The following is an 18,821-nucleotide window of genomic DNA, read 5'->3' as shown; positions in this document are numbered from 1 at the left end:
AAACTTTAGGGGCTCAAATTAGTGAATATGTTCTTCTAGCTTTAAGGATTTTAGTTTTTCATGGAGTATCTTTCCTAGAAAACAATTATAAAATAACTCTCTTCATTTGCTTCTAATCTAACTAAAGTCTTACATTATTTTGCCATGTTTTGTGAATATATTTATGTGTATGTTTTGTTTGAGGTAGATCAAAATATAATTGTCTCAATAACATTTAATGAATAGTCAATCCTTTCCTTAATAATTATTAAATATTTCAAGATAGTAAAATAAAAGCATAAAAGTTGCAAGGGAAGCCTGATATGGTGACTCACATGTACAGTACCTTTACTCAGGAAGATGAGGCCGGATTTCCGTTATTTTGAGACTAGCCTCAAAACAAACAAGCAAAAACTTTAAATGAAGCAGTAACATTTTCTGTTCACTGGTAACACCCTACAGCACTCACAGAAGGAGATTTGGAAAGGCAAAGTGAGGCCATGCTTGGTGGCACACCTGTAGGGAGCGCTAGGAAGGCAGACATGGGATGGTAAGGAGGCACAGTGTCCTGATCTAGGAGCAGAGCTTGAGGCTAGTATGGGTTAAATGATAACCCCCAAAAGAAGTAATAAGTGAATAATATTGCATAATACCAGGCAGTATACAGTTAGGTAATATAAATTATAATTTGAAAATATGTCTACCATTTTTATAGCATCAGAGTGAATGTAATTTGACTCAAAATTTTCACTTTTCTATTATCCATATAGAAATGAACTCATATATAATTTGTGTACAAGATAATTTTATATATAATGTTTTCTTGCAAAATCATTCATTGAAATTATTTTGTAAAACAAAATAAGTGGAATCAATCTGAATCTCTATAAGGATAATGTATGCACAGCAATTTTTAAAAAAAAATGGATAAATTGGACTGTAGAGATATCTCAGCTGGTGAAGGTACCCACTTCTAAACATCTAGATCTGAGTTTGATCGAAAGACCCACAAGGTGGGAGGATAGAAAGGACCAAATGACTCCCGTGAGGAGTCTTCTCATTTCCACATCCTTGTCATGATTTGCATATGTGTATGCATTTGGGACACACACACACATACACATGCAAATGTAGGTATAAAAAGTATCCAAAGGAATAAATTTTGTATATTATGATATCAAAAAATTAATTGAGACAAATTAAGGTAAAATGTACTTAGGTAATTTTATAATATAGAAATTTATAAATATGGATCTGGGGATAAACAAAGTGATGTGTGAAACAAAGAGATGTGTAAAGTTTTACATTGTGAAGAGTGGAGAGTCAGGGAGAGTTGAGCCAGGGTTATTTCGATGTCTTCCTGCCTCAGTTACACATTGAGCATCGCATAATCATGAACTATTTATGAAATAAACAGATCAATAAGAAAAATATGTTCTAAAAGAAAAAGGTTAGGTAGAGGCAGGTAGATTTCTGAGTTCAAGGCCAGCCTGGTCTACAGAGTGAGTTCCAGGACAGCGAGGGGTACACAGAGAAACCCTGTCTCGAAAAAACCAAAAAGATAGGAAGGAAGGAAGGAAGGAAGGAAGGAAGGAAGGAAGGAAGGAAGGAAGGAAGGAAGGAAGGAAGGAAGGAAGGAAGGAAGGAAAAAGAAGAAGAAGAAGAAGAAGAAGAAGAAGAAGAAGAAGAAGAAGAAGAAGAAGAAGAAGAAGAAGAAGAAGAAGAAGAAGAAGAAGAAAAAGAAAAAGAAGAAGAAAAAGAAGAAGAAAAAGAAAAAAAAGAAGAAAAAGAAAAAGAAAAAGAAGAAAAAGAAAAAGAAAAAGAAGGAAAGAAAGAAAAAAGTTGTTTTGGAAACAAGATTAAAGTGTGCATAAAGATATTACTAATAGAAAACTTCACCCTAACCTTAAAAAATTGGATTAAGTAAAAAAAAAAAAAAATTAGTGAATTTTTCAGTAGCTAATGTAGGATTTGATCTCAAAGAAGCAAACAAATGAGATTAGGCAATCATCCTAGTTATTTGTTTGTTTGGTTTTGCCTGGAGGTGAATTTTGGTAAAATTCTAACCTCTTCAAAATAGAGCATATGTAGTATCTGGCATATTCACTAAAGTCTGGGGTGGGGGGGATGTAGAAAACTCTAACCTGTAACTAAGAGTGAAGTCCTATCAGTAGAAACACACCAGGAATATAAAATGGTACCAATACATAAGGCATTCAAAGCCACTCTTCCAATGTAGTTAAAAATGAAGAGGAAAGCATAAATATAGCAAGAACTTTATAAGAAATGAAAGAAAATACTTTTAGAAATCAGAAAACATTTGAAGTTAAACTTAGTAGAAGCACACATGTGAACACACAAATGTACACATGCATGCACACATGCTTAAGCACACACAGTGCTCAGAAGAATATCAACTTTGTAAGATAAAAGGTTGCAGGTCACCTCTGTGCGCATTCCTCGTACACCAGAATGTTCTCTGTATGATCCTAATCCAAGCTCTGACATCAGGAGGTGGGTGCTGGCTTATGCTTCTGTTTCACCCCAAGCTTGGACAGCTTTGATAGTGTTTGGAAGGTTTATGCAGCCCCTGATCCTGCAAGCACCCCAATTAAACTCAATGTTGTTGGTTTGTTGGTTTGCTGTTTTAATTGGGAGAGGACTGTTTAGGAAGAAGAAAGGCATCTATGGGAAAGAAGGGAATCAGAGAAGGTAATGGGACATGAAAAGTGATCAAAATTAATTGTACACATGTATGAAATTGTCAAAGAAAAATAAAAAAGTTGTTCATGGATCCCACTCGTCCTGTCTTTCTTAGTCACCAGGAACGTGGAATATTTATCTTTTTTTTTTTTTTATGACTTTTGACCCTTTTGAAGATTACTGATCAGTTGTGTTGTAGAAATGTTCTGGGTTTTCCCCTTTGCATACAGGGCTCATATTTTGGGGTGGAATGACTTGCTATGACACTGTGGTCCTCGCACTGCTGACCAGACTTCATATGGTCCTGAGCTGTCCTGCCACTGGCCCTGTGGTCCTCGCACTGCTGACCAGATTCCATATGGTCCTGCACTGTTCTGTCACTTTGACTGTTAATACGTTTCAACCACCTGACAAAGGAGATGACTCAGAGTCTTCGCCACTAGGCTATTCTCTTCCCTTTTTTATCAAAGGATATGTTTTAAAGCAGGTACTTAGAAACCATATTTCCTATTCCTTGCCCCACTGTAAGTTTACTTATTATTATCAATGTGGGCTCATACTTTTCTGTTCTAGTCAATGAGCTGAAGTCTCTTTTTCTCTTCTTATTTAATTTTGTCCAAAGAGAACTATGTCATATGTTCTTCTTCATCCTGATCACCACAAACATCTGTTATCTGAGAAAAGAAAGTATTCTGGTCTCCTCACCACCTATTTCTCCAAGGAGCTCTTGTTCCATATATGAAGTTCACCTCGTCAGTGTGGGTGTTTCTGGGGATGCTTACTTTTAATGGATAAAGCTAGGGACCATTCATATATGTGCATTAAGACATTTTACACCTGTGTTAGTTTCTGTGTTAGTGTGAATATTAAAAGCCATGAATTGACTTCTGTGATAATAAAAAGCCATTGTGAAAACTGTTTCATATTGAGCACCCTGAGATTCATCCTATAGTTCTCTGTTGCTCCTACCTTCCTGAACTCCAGCATTCTTCCTGTCAACATCCTAAATAGCTAGCATCGCAGGAATGCACCACCACACCTGGCTTTCCTCTGTTTCTTAAGATATGAGAAGCCTGCCCCTCATTATCCTGTTAACATTTGCTTTATTAGACTATTCTCTATGTGTGTAACCCAATTCCTCTTACCACAGTGGGTACCCCATTCTCTGACATAGATCCCCTTCTCAGTGCAGTCTCAGTCTCCCATGCTGAAGAGATGTCTTTCCCAACATTTTATGTGGGAGAAGCTATATTGCCTGCCCTTACAGGTAGACCATTCCTTTACCTTGCTGTAGAGCATTGCTTTTTAGGCTCGTACTATGACATGGTACTCCACTCAGCCCAGTGTGCAAGCATTCTTCCCCAAGCGCACTCTGACAGCAGGTGTGACTTTTTCCCTTTTTAATACATCCATCAGACACTCTTGAATTGGTTTGTTTAGGAAGTGAAGAACAGCAAATAAGAGATACTTGAGCATGCACTAATAATAGTAATCTTTGTGGCAAACTATGATGTCTCCTGATTTATGATCTAACACTAAGGTCCTTGCATTAAGATCCCACATTCATTAACCTGTTGAATAACAGCAACAAAAACAGTAAAGAGACTATTAAGAAGTAAAAAAGAAGCTCCCGTTTCCTAAGAGTAGCCCTGTTATTAGTACCAAGAGTCTTTTATCAGTCACAGCGATAATTATAAAATATGGATTAAGTATAGTTTCTCCCTTTAAGGAGCTTAGAAACTTAGCAAAATCATATGGAAAACAATCATTCTACACATAAGTACACATTCTACAACATAAGTCAACCAGTGTTGGAATAGTATTCCTACAGTCTTAAAAGAGTTATGCATTGCTTGATAATGAAAAAAGAAGAATATTGGGTTTTTAATCTAACATTTATTTATTCCCAGCCAATGTATGTGGACCAGACTAAGTCTAGCCTGTAGATATATAAAAGCAATGTTTGCGTGTTACTGGGAAGATGCTTTTATGACATACTCTTCATTTTTCTATTCACTGCCAGTTAATTCCTGGCCTCAGATGTGCACACATTCTTTCCAGAGTTCCTATGCCTATACTTGATGACAAAGCGACCAGAAAGTTCTTACTTTCTTTTGATGTTTTATTGCATTCTGTTAATACTTCTGGTCTTTTGTCATTATTAATTCACTCAGTATTCACTGTGATAACACTGGTCATAATAAATTTATTTCAAATCCATGTAGATGGCATAATTTATTCACTGCTATAGGATTTTCATTATAATCTGGAACTAATTATTTCACCATTAAAATAAAGTGTTACCCACAGTTTTTCATTTTAAACATAAAATGTCTAGTGGTCCGTGACATATTGTGTGAGCGCTCAGCATTCCAGTGCTAACCAAAGTATCTGTAAAATTCTTTTGAAGCAGGTGTTTTTTTTTTTTAAAGGAAAACAGAAAAGAGATGTATGGAACTAAGATTTCAGCCCATACATTAAAACTCAGTTAAAACTAGTACTTTTAAAAGTTTTTCCCATTTTGTGATATATACTTATTAATACAGCATACATTCATATTTATATACATTACTTTTTAAATACTCCAGAAACAGATTAAACATTTGACTAGTCTCTCCAGGAGAGATATTTTTTTGAAAAGAAACTAAAAATTCTGTAAGCTTGTCTGCTTCTATTCTGCATGCCCAGTAACATAAGGAGATGATAGAGTGAGTGTGTAGCGCATTAAGAGTTGATCTGAATGGATCAAGGACCTCCACATAAAGCCAGACACTCTAAAGCTAATAGAAAAGAAACTGGGGAAGACCCTTGAGGACATCGGTACAGGGAGAAAGTTTCTGAACAGAACACCAATAGCGTATGCTCTAAGATCAAGAATTGACAAATGGGACCTCATAAAATTACAAAGTTTCTGTAAGGCAAAGGACACCATCAAAAGGACAAATCGGCAACCAACAAATTGGGAAAAGATTTTCACCAATCCTACATCAGATAGAGGGCTAATATCCAATATACATAAAGAACTCAAGAAGTTAGACTCCAGAAAACCAAACAACCCTATTAAAAAATGGGGTACAGAGTTAAAGAATTCTCACCTGAAGAACTTCAGATGGCGGAGAAACATATTAAAAAATGCTCAACTTCATTAGTCATTAGGGAAATGCAAATCAAAACAACCCTGAGCTTTCACCTTACACCGGTCAGAATGGCTAAGATTAAAAATTCAGGAGACAGCAGGTTGGCGAGGATGTGGAGAAAGAGGAACACTCCTCCACTGCTGATGGGGTTGCAAATTGGTACAACCACTCTGGAAATCACTCTGGCGGTTCCTTCAAAAACTGGGCACCTCACTTCCAGAAGATCCTGCTATACCACTCCTGGGCATATACCCAAAAGATTCCCCAGCATGTAATAAGGATACATGTTCCACTATGTTCATAGCAGCCCTATTTATAATTGCCAGAAGCTGGAAAGAACCCAGGTATCCCTCAACAGAAGAGTGGATGCAAAAAATGTGGTATATCTACACAATGGAGTACTATTCAGCCATTAGAAACAATGAATTCATGAAATTCTTAGGCAAATGGATGGAGCTGGAGAACATCATACTAAGTGAGGTAACCCAGACTCAAAAGATGAATCATGGTATGCACTCACTAATAAGTGGATTTTAACCTAGAAAACTGGAATACCCAAAACATAATCCACACATCAAGTTAAGTACAAGAAGAACGGAGGAGTGGCCCCTTGTTCTGGAAAGACTCAGTGAAGCAGTATAGGGCAAAACCAGAATGGGGAAGTGGGAAGGGGTAGGTGGGAGGACAGGGGGAGAGAAGGGGGCTTGTGGGACTTTCGGGAAGTGGGGGGCTAGAAAAGGGGAAACCATTGGAAATGTAAATAAAAAATATATCAAATAAAAAAACAAAAAAACCAAACCAAACAAACAAAACCAAAACAAACAAACAAAAAAGAGTTGCGTGTCATACCTAATGCTGTTTGAGCTCCAAAGAAATAGTGAGTGAGGCTAGGTACCGTATTCCTTTCTTACTCCTCAGCATTTGCTAACTGTTGATAGAGAAGGAAGAAAGCGTTTCCAGTCATTTCAATAGACTGCATTGGAACAGGAAGTAAATCTAGTAGAGCCACCTCTGATGTTGATGGTAAACAGTTAGTAGGAAAATCAGCCTTATCTTACATCTTGGGTTTCATCTTATAGCCACCTTGCTGAATGGGATTATCTTCACAGTCTCCTTTGAGCTCCTTTCTCTAATGGACACTATATTGCTGTGTTTTTGTGTGAGTCATAAATGACATTTTTATGTGCTTCCCTATCACATCATGTGACCAAAGCCTACTCAGTCAACAGGTCCTCCAGTGCAGGAGTGAGGATTGAAAAGAAAAAAAGACAATTAGACAACATTGTTGCATGACCCCAGTCAATTCTGAGACCAAAGGCAGATTTAATTTTTATACCATTTTATATACTTTTACATATAAAAGTATATAAAACTTTTATACCATTTTAATTACATGCAGGTATTAAGATCGATAGTAGTACAATGAGAAACAAGCAAGACAGTAAACACAAAATTGTCAAGGCAATAAGCAAAGTCCTGGGATTACTCCACAGTGACAGTTGTTTCCAAGGGTGTATTAGAATGACCAAAATACCTAAGACCACGACTTCATCTAAGCCCAAAACCTTGCCTGAACCCCACTTCTTTCATTTCACCCTAAGATCAAAATTCCTGCTGTAACCTACTTCCCTATTATAGCCTAACATCAGATTCCTGCCTGAACTTAACTTCCCTATCATGGCCTAATATCAGATTCCTGCCAACCAGCCCACTTCCTTGTCTTTGGCCAATGTCAAGCTCCTTGGCCAATGTCAGACTCCTGCCAGGCAGCACGGCACACCAATAAGGCTCGCTACACATCATGTCATGAACTCACACTATTTTAAAAGAGAAATGAAAGACTTCCTCTTACCCTGTAGCCCCTTACAGAGAGGCCTTGCTGCCATGACATTTGGTACCTGTTAATCATTTACCTTTTTGAGATCTTTCCATTCACTTCTGAGACACAGCATTATATTTTTATCTTATACTTGGAACAGTTTTTTCCCCTTCTTTAGTTTCATTCATAACTTTCACAAACCAAAGATTATAACCTTTGAGGATATGCAGTTCCACTGTCCAATTGGTGATACTGTATACAAGGAATTCTGTATCTCTCAATGGTACAGATCCTACTCCAAAAGCCACAGTCTTTTGCCTTCTCTTCTAGTCTTACATGTTTTGTTTTCTTCTTCTTCTTCTTCTTCTTCTTCTTCTTCTTCTTCTTCTTCTTCTTCTTCTTCTTCTTCTTCTTCTTCTTCTTCTTCTTCTTCTTCCTCTCCTTCCTCTTCTTCTTCTTCTTCTTCCTCTCCTTCCTCTTCTTCCTCTTCTTCCTCTTCTTCCTCCTCTTCCTCTTCTTCTTCTTCTTCCTCCTCCTCCTCTTCTTCTTCTTCTTCCTCTTCTTCTTCTTCTTCTTCTTCCTCCTCCTCCTCCTTCTCCTCCTCCTCCTCTGCCACCTCCTCCTCCGCCGCTGCCTCCTCTTCCTTTCTCCTCTTCCTCCTTCTCCTTTGTCTTCATCTTTATCTTCTTCCTCCGCCCTCTCTCTCATGTCTGTCACATTTTATTGACTCCAATGTCACAGATAGTTTATTATGTTTGTATAAACATGAGTAAAAGGTGAGCCCAGCCTCTAAGAATAAAAATGTTATCACTGGAATATAGAAGGCTTCAAGCACTACTAGGATTGATTCTCTTAAATGTTATAGTTGAAAAATCAATTCACTGGGCGGTGGTGGAGCACGCCTTTAATCCCAGCACTCTGGGAGGCAAAGGCAGGCAGATTTCTGAGTTCAAGGGCAGCCTGGTCTACAGAGTGAGTTTCAGGACAGCCAGGGCTATACAGAGAAACCCCGTCTTGGAAAAAAAAAAAAATCCAAAAGAAAAAAAGAAATTCTTCTTTCATTCTCAGAGTTCTGAGTTCTGCACAGAACCACAATTCTGTATGTGCTGTCTCATATGCACTCAGTTACATTGCCTCTTACAAATACGAGAACACAACATTTTATGCTTATATTTCCTATTATTATGCTTTCTCTAGCCATTTCAGATGTATTGATTTACTTAATTTTCTGCAAGAATAAAATTGCATTCCGTATTGTTTCTGTAGTAATTGATATTTCAGGAGGCCACTCCACTTGTCTCAATGTTCAGTACAGTATCATATTATGAAAACACATACTAGCTCTACTCACAACCACTTGGGATAGCCAGAAGCCATTGCTCTTGGTAGAACAGCTGATAGGGGCTTAACCAATGATGTTCTATTGCACTGTCCTGGCCTTCCCTGGGATGGATGCTGGGCATTCTGAGTTTCTTTACAGCTTCTTCTGTCCTCTATTTCTTCGGAAACACCTTTCAGATTCTTCCAGTGTCATGAATTTGGATTGGTGGGTTCTTAGCAGGAGCAGTGGCCAACTAACGATGGACCAGAGAGGGATGCCGGAAGTAAACACTTGTCACCACATTTTCACTAAGAAAGGTTCTGGAAGCAACATCAATATCAGCTGCAGTATAAGAGATTGCCCTCAAACATACAGAAAGTGTGGAATGTGCTTCCTAATTAAAGCACAGCAGGGCCTTTCCAGTGGCGGCTTGACTTTCTTACTGTGTAGATAATGGTGTAAGTTCACACTTGTTTACGTTTATGATCAGGATGACCTCCTTTTGCCACTCTGGGCTCAGAATCAAATAGTCTCCGTGCACTTGACTTTGATGCTCGTGAAGGCACAATGCTGGTCCTGGTTATCTCTTTGAGTCAGGGTGTCAGGTAGCCCAAGCTGGCCTCAGGTTTGCTGGGAAGCTCAGGCTCTCTGAACCCCGATCCTTTCAGGGCCTGGGCTTGCTGGTGAACCACCACATAGCTCATTGTCCCCACTTTCCCCTCCTCTTTCCTCTCTCTTCTCCTTCTCCCCTCTTCCCTCTCTCCCTCATCTCTTCCTCGCTCCTTTCTCTCTCCCTGTATTTATCTTTAAATGAGTTATGCCTTCTACAATTTGTGGATTCCATCAGTAGTTAATAAATTTTAGGGGCAAAATCATAACTCAGATCCTTTGTTTTTGAAGAAGCTGTCAAAAATGGCAGAGTAACACATAGGTATGTCTTTCCTACTTTTTACCACTGCCACCTATAGCACAAAATTTAAGAATCTAAACTTCATTGACATAAAGAAAAAGGCCTTTTTTTTAAAATGGAGATTTGAACTTTCCTTTTTTGTTTTGTTTGTTTGTTTTTTGTTTTTTGTTTTGTTTTGAGATATGAGCTCTGGCTGCCCTTAATATAAAATCCTTCTATCTCGACTTTTCAAGTTAGTACCACATTATTCAGCATGGGGTGTGAATTTGGATGTTCACTTTTTAAAAATACATGGTGTTTGAGAGATGGTAAAGCTCTCAGAGAGCTGAGTTCAAGCCTCACTTCCCAGTGTGGTCACACAGGCTAGTGATCTCAGTGTAGGACACCATTAGGCAGGGATTCTCGGAGATGCTGGCCAACCTTCCTAGACAATGAGAAACCATGTCTCAAAACAAGCTGGCACCTAGGGAACAACACCTGAAGTAACCATTGGCCAACCCACATACGCACACTTGCACGTGTGCCCGTACCTCATGAAAACACAAACACACATCCATGAGCACACAGAAACAAAAAATGTAGAATATATTCAATGCTTTTCCTATTCTGTGATTTGTTTTTGTAAAATCTTTTGCTTCTGAATGTGAAAAACAGTCCTAAAGAACACATATGTTTTCTCTGTGCATCTATTTATTTAAGCTACTTGCTATCAAAGTTAACATTCCTTATATTCAATGTTTTATATGTTTGACTCTTTTTAAAATACCACATCAAATGTGTGGTTGTGTGCTGCTACTGTTGGAGCTTTGTAAATGTAGATTTATTTTTAATATAGAATCTTTATTGATATAGAAATTCCAAGATTACTTTGTTTCTAATCTATCAAATCCAAATGTAGTTAGTTTCCTATTGTCTGACCTCAGTGACAATGCTGTGCTTTACCTATATATGTCCTGTGTCACCTGTCATCAGGTCTTCAGTGCTTAGATCCACCTAACTGTTGGGTACCCTTGATGTAGCTTTGTAGATAAGCTACTGTGCACAGAAGTGTGTTCTGTTTGAAAGCTGTGAGCGGGAGCAATCACAAAGGGAAAGAGGAGTTTGTCTACCTATGAGCCCTTGGCTCTTGATTGCCACATTAACTGAAGATAACACATAAGGTGTTCCTTTTAAGTTGTTTTTTTTTTAATGTGATGTGTGTGTACCATGGTAACGTCTTTCCTGATCCCTCTAACTCATTATGTCTTCCCACTCCTCAAATTCATGGGATTTTTCTTTATTGTTGTTATACACATACGTAAATGAATAAATATGTAATTCAAATCATGAGTCCATTAGGTGTTGCTCATATTTGTATGATTTTAGGGTTGACCATTTGGCACTGGATGACCAACTAAGGCTTCATCTGTGTGGAAGACTCATCTCCCTCTCAGCAGCATTTCAGTACTTGTTCATCTGGGAATGGGACACTTTCCTCCCACTTGTGTTGACATATCAACAGGTTATGTAATTGTGTAGCTGTTGCCTAAGTGACTATAGTGTTGAAATTGCATGTGTTCTGGGCGGTGGTGGCACACGCCTTTAATCCCAGCACTTGGGAGGCAGAGGCAGGCGGATTTCTGAGTTCGAGGCCAGCCTGGTCTACAAAGTAAGACCAGGGCTACACAGAGAAACCCTGTCTCAAAAAAACAACAACAAAAAATTCACGTGTGCAGCTCTCATGACCTATAAGGAAGACAGGGTCTCACCACAGACATTCCAGTTTTCTGGTGGTTCCATGATGAGGGGTGAAAGGTACATTTGTCTGTGGTGTAAGGATGCGTATTAAGAATACAGTTATAGATTATTCTGGTCTGGGAGAAAGTGGAAGTGGTGGGAATGGAAAGCTTCTACCTCCATGACCTCACCAGCCATGCCATGATGTCACCAGTTACATCTTGACCTCACCAGCCACACCATGATGTCACTAGTTACATCATGACCTCACCAGCCACACCATGATGTCACCAGTTACATCATGACCTCACCAGCCACACCATGATGTCACTAGTTACATCATGACCTCACCAGCCACACCATGATGTCCCCAGCTACATCATGACCTCACCAGCTACACCATGATGTCACCAGTTACATCATGACCTCACTAGCCACACCATGATGTCACCAGCTACATCATGACCTCACCAGCCACACCATGATGTCACCAGCTACATCATGACCTCACCAGCCACACCATGATGTCACCAGCTACATCATGACCTCACCAGCCACACCATGATGTCACTAGCTACATCATAACTTCACCAGCCACACCATGATGTCACCAGCCTCAGGTGGTTGGCTCTATTTACAGTCAGACATGCATTCTCTCCTGCTGAGCAGGCTTTAAGTCCAATTAGGCTGCAGTTGACTCTTGTACCTTCGAAGATATTTTGCCTTGCTGCTCTTATTGTAGTGTGTAGGTATTTGAGCTAAATAGGACCATTCACTGCTCTTCTCCCTTGGCAGCTTGCATAGCTCCTGAAGTACTAAGAATGCAGGTGATGCCACCTCCTGATTCCTGGTGTGTTTGATGCCAGCATACCAACAAAAAACGGTGCTGGCTCATATGAATGTTCTCTGTACTGCGTTTTACACCTGGGTCGATCCCCTGCTTTTGGGTTCCTCTCTTTGCTTCTTGGTTTGGATTTCTAGGTTATTTGTTGTTCCATATGTAGACCTGCAATCTATCCACCTTTTAATAACTATTTGGTGCTCACATATTAATTGCTACTCCTATTTTTGTTTGTCTTTGGCAAACCTTATAACTGTTGTTTATAAATTGTATTGTTGAAAGTTTTATTTAAACATATATACTTCTACATATATATGCTACATATATACTATATACTACATATATACTATAAATTTATATAAATTCTACACATATACTATATACTATATATGTATAAATACACTTTAAATTTATATAAAATTCATGTTTTACCTAATATTCATTACAAAAACAAAAATCTTTGCAGGTAAAAATAATTCTGGGATCAAAAAAGATGACCCAGTCAATAGAGAATTTCCTGAAAAAGTAAGGCTCATATTCTTACCTCAGTTCAGAACTCTAATCCACATGAAAAGCCAGGCTTGTGTGTCTATAACCCGAGGGCTGGGTGCTAAGAGAGACAGGTGTCTCCCTGAAGCCAATTGACCGACCTGTCTGAATTAGCGAGCTCCAGGCTCAGAGAGTCTGCGTTAAATATAAAGGTGAGATGGAGAGTGATTGAGGAAGATATCCATGCCAGCCTCTAGACAACACACACACACACACACACACAGACAAGCACACACACACCTTAACCTGATTGCACATAAGCACAAACATACAGGAACAATAATAAGAAAGAGGTGTCATCATGTTACAAACTGTGTTCATTCAGCAAAGAGGAGGTCCTAAATGTATGTCAGCCAGTTTGGAAAAGAAACATTCTGCAGTCTGCTGTGCTATCACTTTATCGATTGCCAGTGGAAAGGCAAGATAATATTGACATCAGTTAGGATAGATACATAAATAAAGATGTCTTGACCCAACTTTTTCTTTGTTCTAAGTCAGTAAAACCTAAGAATTAAGTGTCTTGTCTTTTTATAAGCTGGTGACCCCCTCCTTTCGTTCTTTAATAGACGCAGTCTCTTACCAGAGTAGACATTTGACGATAGATTCATTTGAATTAGAGGCAGTTCATTTAGCTGATGAGGGAATTAAATATGCAGACATTTTACTTTGTGTGATACATGTGTAGTGGCATTTAAACCATAAGTTCAAATAATTATGTTTTTAAAATACTGACAAAGTAGCACATTGTTTTTTATTCCCTAATAAAAAAAATGCTACCCAACTAATTAGTAGCCTAACAGATGATTATAAAAATAAAGTAGACAAAGCTGTTGAAAGCTCATGGCTTCTCAGAGAAAGGTTAATTTTTAAAACACTGCTTTTTTTTTGAAATACGTTTTTCTTAATTTAGTATTTTAATTTCTTTGAAATGACATTTGAATTGTAATTACCATCCTAGAAGAAATTAAAAATTAAGGTTAACAGGTTGACTTGCCCGGGAATTACATTAGTTACTAATGAAACGTTCTTTAAACCTTTCCTAGCGCTGTTGATTCGTTTAGGAAATACGAGAATGATGCGGCTGTGAAGATCCAGAGTTGGTTCCGAGGGTGCCAAGTCCGGGCCTATATCAGGTACACGGACCCTACCCTAGACACCACCCACACCTCACAGAGCATATATCAGGTACACGGACCCTACCCTAGACCCCACTCACACCCCACAGGGCATTATATATCAGGTACACGGACCCAACTCTCGACCCCATTCACACCCCGCAGGGCATGCCTGAGAGAATCACAGCTTTAGATGTAGCATTTACTTCAGATATCCCCTTGTTTCAATCAACAGTAAAGTCATTCAGTTTATAGTGTCTCTATAAAAGAGCTGCAGTGCACTTCAGATCGCTCTTACTAATACACAAAACTATGTCTGCCATATGTAGACCTTTAAGAATTTTCAATATTGTAAGAGCATTTGACCAGCTACCACCCTCCCGAAAAATTCCTCATTAAGTGCATTTGTATCAATGAATTAACTGATGGACCAGGAAAGAGACTGGGGAAGAGGAATCTTGAGATTTCCCAACATGTTTTTCAGTGAAAGCAATGATATCAAAATTGAGGTTTGCCATTAAGAACTAAGAACAACTACGAGACTCAGTTTCTCCAAGTGTGAAATCTCAAGCTCTTTTGCCAACCATGGCAGACAACAACCTTTGCTGGCTGGGAAGTGGCCTTGAGGCGGAAAACAAAGCATTTATGGTCGAGAAAAAGTTTGCAGAGAGTCAAGCTTGGGAGTCCATGTCTGTCTGTATTCTGAGCCAGTGGGAGGCAGAGATGGAGGGGGGTCTCAAATATCCAAGGCAAGCCGGGTCTACATAAGGAGTTCCAGACTTTGTATCAAGGAGAAAAAAATAAGGAAGATAAAATAGAAACAGTACAAGAAAAACAAGGAAAAATGAAGGCACTCAGAATCTTCATTTAAATGTAACGCAGTGGATTACAGAGACATCTTTCTTTCAGTGAGCATGTACTAATACCCCATTTTCATTCTAGGCACTTGAACAGAGTGGTGACAATTATTCAAAAATGGTGGAGAAGTTACTTAGGCAGAAAATATTACCAGCTCATTGTTGAGGTAAATATAAGTTTTCTATTATGCTGACATTTGAGTTATATGACATGCTGTAAGATGTATGTTTACACATAGTTTACAAATTCCTAATGACAAATAGTTACTGTTTAAAATGTCCCCAGAAGTCTCCTGTACGAAAGACTTGTACTGGTGCTAGGTTGAAAATTCTTGGACCTTTAGGAAGTAGGGTCCAGCTCAAGGAAGAAGGTCACTTGGAATACGTCTTTGGGGACTGTCTTCTTCCAGCCCTCACCTCTATTCTTCCCTCTTCCCTCTGCCCTCCCCCTCACTTCCCTTTCTCTGCTTCCTGGCCCCATTATGTGACCTTTTTTTGTTTCTCTGCTATGCAATTCTATCTGATCATGACCTAGAAGCAATGATGCCCACCAAGCATGGACTAAAACCTTAGAAACCGCAAGCCAGAGTAAACCCTGTCTGTTAAGTGGGCGTCCTCTGGTCACAGAAGATAACACAAGGACAAATTTGAGCTTAATTTCCAGAAGGAGATTTCCTGAGAAGCTTTTTCTTAATTTTTTTCTAAGTGACTAACTTTACTGAATCTACACTGCAGTAGTTATTTAAATTTTAATATCTTTCACTCTGAGGGCTGGAGAGATGGCTTAGCAGTTAAGAGCACTGGCTGTTCTTCCAAAGGACTGGGGTACAATTTCTAGGTTTTTCAATATCTAGCTCACAAACTATGTAACTCCAGTACCAGGGAACCCCTGGAACCATTATACAAATATACATGCAGGCACAAAAACACCAGTGCACATAAAGATAAACAAATAAATAAAATAAAAATACCTTTTGTTGTGCGTTTAGTAGACATATGTTTTGATGAGTCTTTATATGTTCTAGTGAAGTCTTTGCAAGCAGGCACATAGCCTGTTCCAGGATCTTTCCCATTGTTAATGTCTCCCAGACAGTCAGTCAACAAGCTCTTAAGGACGTTAACTAGGTAAACATAGACGTAGCATCTCTCCATACTCTTCGAAGTACTTTCTACAAATTTTGTTTTAGAGGTAAATGAGATTTCAAAAATCACTAAATAAAACTAGTAAAAAGGCTCAGATGATAAAGCTCTTGTCTTCAAGCCTGATGACCTGAGTTCAATTCCCACCACCCACGTGGTGGAAGGAGAGAGCTGACTCCTGCAGGCTGGTCACTGACCTTTTCATGCCCGCCGTGGAACACATACAATAAATAAATACATAAATAAATAGACAAATGTAATTTTCAAAAATTTTAAAGAAATTATTTTAAATCAATAACTAATAGTACCAAGATGGACTTCATTGAACATTTGCATATTTATAAATATATCAGTATGTATTTGCAGTTAGATTTGTTACACAGAAAATGATTGCATGGTGTCTTTATGCTGGTTGGTATTTAACAAATAGATGCTATCTGCCAGGCATTTTGAAAATTTATATATTCAAGATGTTCTTTAACATTTGGCTTTTACAATATCTATGTGGCATGTTGTGCATGCAAGGCACTGACTTGCACGTGTGTGCTTGGCATCATGGTTCGCATACCTAACAGCTTTAGGCTGTTAGAATTGTTTCACATGGTGTGACAACTTCTGGTCATTGCTAACATCCTTCACTGAACTTTGGCAAGGACACAAAACATGTGTCATCACAGTTGTGTTCTCCCACAAAGGTGCTTAGTAGATGATCTCTTAACATTTTTGTGAATGGATAGATGGGGAAACTAATTTTTTAGTACATTATTGCTGCCCCCTTTATTGCAATGCAGAGATAAACTGGACCTGACTGGAAATCAGTCCAATTCCAGTGTCTAATTTCTTTCATCATTTGATTTTGATAAATACACTGTTTGAAACACAAGCCTCTGAATTAAGAAATCAAATGCCTGACTCTGTGTTTAACATTTTGACAGAAAACTTCCGGAAGAATTTTTTCAAGTCCATAATGCCTTGAGTGTTTCACCTGCCAGGTCAGGTCTCTCTCTCTCTCTCTCTCTCTCTCTCATCTGTCTCTGTCTCTCTTTATTTTTCCCCAAGTTGAATGCTAGGCATTTTGGTACTTTCCTTTTCTTTAGAATGCATTTAAATAGCCCTTATTGTTTATTTAAACATGTACAGAGGCAGTTTTGCTTGTATCTGAATTTAATTATGCTATTTTAATGGAGAACTTTATTCTATTCTTGAACCCATTTTATCCTTCATGGTAGACAAGATATCCACATTCTGCTCGTGTTTCCATCAAACACTCTTCTTTTGATGCCTTTTAGTGCTAATTTTTAGACCCACGCTTGCTTTCTTCTTTTTATTCCAGTTTTGACACCCAGATTTCTTTTTAAAAATTCACTGTCCCTGTATTGATATTTAAAGCTATCTAAATAGTAATTTTGAAGCAGGTTCGGTTGCATAGAAAAGTTGCAAATGAGTATAGAAGACTTCCATACAGTAGTCACTCTGGCTTCTATACTCAGAGACAGACGTTCCCAGTAGTACTTTCTTTTCTCTCAAACATTTTCTTTTACTGATACATACATATTGTGTTGTGCATGTGCATTTCTATGCATGTTCTTATGTATATAGGAACACATGTGTGCATGCATTTAGAAGCCATAGGACAACTTCATCTCATTCCTCATGTGCCACCCACCTCCTCTTGAGACACCTGTAGATAACAACCTTGCTTATGGACCATTAGCGCAATCTCTGCAGGTCAAGGAAATGACTCTTGAACTTGGCTTTGGAGAAGACTATGAACAAAGTTCTGGGGGTGAGCTTGGCAGTAGGAAAGTGAAAGCCCTGAGTACAGTGATCTCCAAACCCAGGGAACGTGGAGAACAGCAGAGGGCTGGCCAGGGCTGGATGTGACCTTCACACTACCATTCTCTACACTGTATCGCATTCACTTGTTCCTAGGAATGTTCTGTGAAGTGACATATACAGATAGTATCTTTCTTCATGTTTTAGATGACTCAAAATCTTTCAGACTTAACTTCTTCCTCCTCCTTCTTCTTCTTCTATTGCCTTGAGGATGGACCATATGCTGTGAGTTGGTAGGGCATAGTTTCACATATCAAATATTCTTTTGCTAGCACAGTCAGAGGGAAGTTCAGAACTATAAAGTCTATTATAATACACGATTGATTCGATACATTATTGTGAAAGTATTGTATGTAACTCAGTTCTATCACTTAAATTGTGATCATCCAGTCAGTGACATACATTCATAGTATTATGGTAGAACTATTTAACTGATAAATATAATTGTGGTTTAAACCATTATTATTCAATATACAAAAATTATTTACTACATAGCTAGAGATTCAAATCTCACAGTATTAAGTAACAAACTATTCTACATTCCTTACAAAGGATTGATGTTTGATAGAACATTTGACTGAATAATAAGGAAATGAAATTTACATGACTTTAAATAGGGTAAAAATATCAACTCTCAGATTCCATTGTATGTTATTATGACAAATGCCAATTTCTTCTTATTATAGAAAAACTGTATAAAATATGCTGCTAATTTTAAACTAGTAAGAGACTGGCATAGTAAGAGACTGCTTCTATAGACTTTTAATTTTGTATTAGACAAAGGCTTCCTCTATAGATGGGAAAATATCCCCCACTGCCTTGGTGTTTCTATTCCAGGGATTTCCAAATCATTTACCATGTAGGGAGCCTTCTTCACCTTTAGTGTCCAGGAAAAGAG

At 38.4% G+C, this 18,821-nt stretch overlaps 1 protein-coding gene across 1 annotated transcript in view; it reads left to right on the top strand.

Annotated features, from left to right (window-relative positions):
* The window catches only part of Spata17 (spermatogenesis associated 17), a 182,798-nt gene that overhangs the window by 8,472 nt on the left and 155,505 nt on the right, over positions 1-18,821 (top strand). Inside the window, exons 2-3 of the mRNA XM_052200850.1 lie at positions 14,019-14,108; positions 15,033-15,114. Coding sequence (XP_052056810.1) covers positions 14,019-14,108; positions 15,033-15,114 — 172 coding nt within the window. The remainder of the gene's footprint in view (positions 1-14,018; positions 14,109-15,032; positions 15,115-18,821) is intronic.

The sequence above is a fragment of the Apodemus sylvaticus genome, chromosome 12, assembly GCF_947179515.1.
Source record: "Apodemus sylvaticus chromosome 12, mApoSyl1.1, whole genome shotgun sequence".
Classification (NCBI taxonomy): Eukaryota; Metazoa; Chordata; class Mammalia; order Rodentia; family Muridae; genus Apodemus; species Apodemus sylvaticus.
The sequence above is the reverse complement of the archived record's forward strand: the minus strand, read 5'-3'. Positions and strand labels throughout refer to the sequence as shown.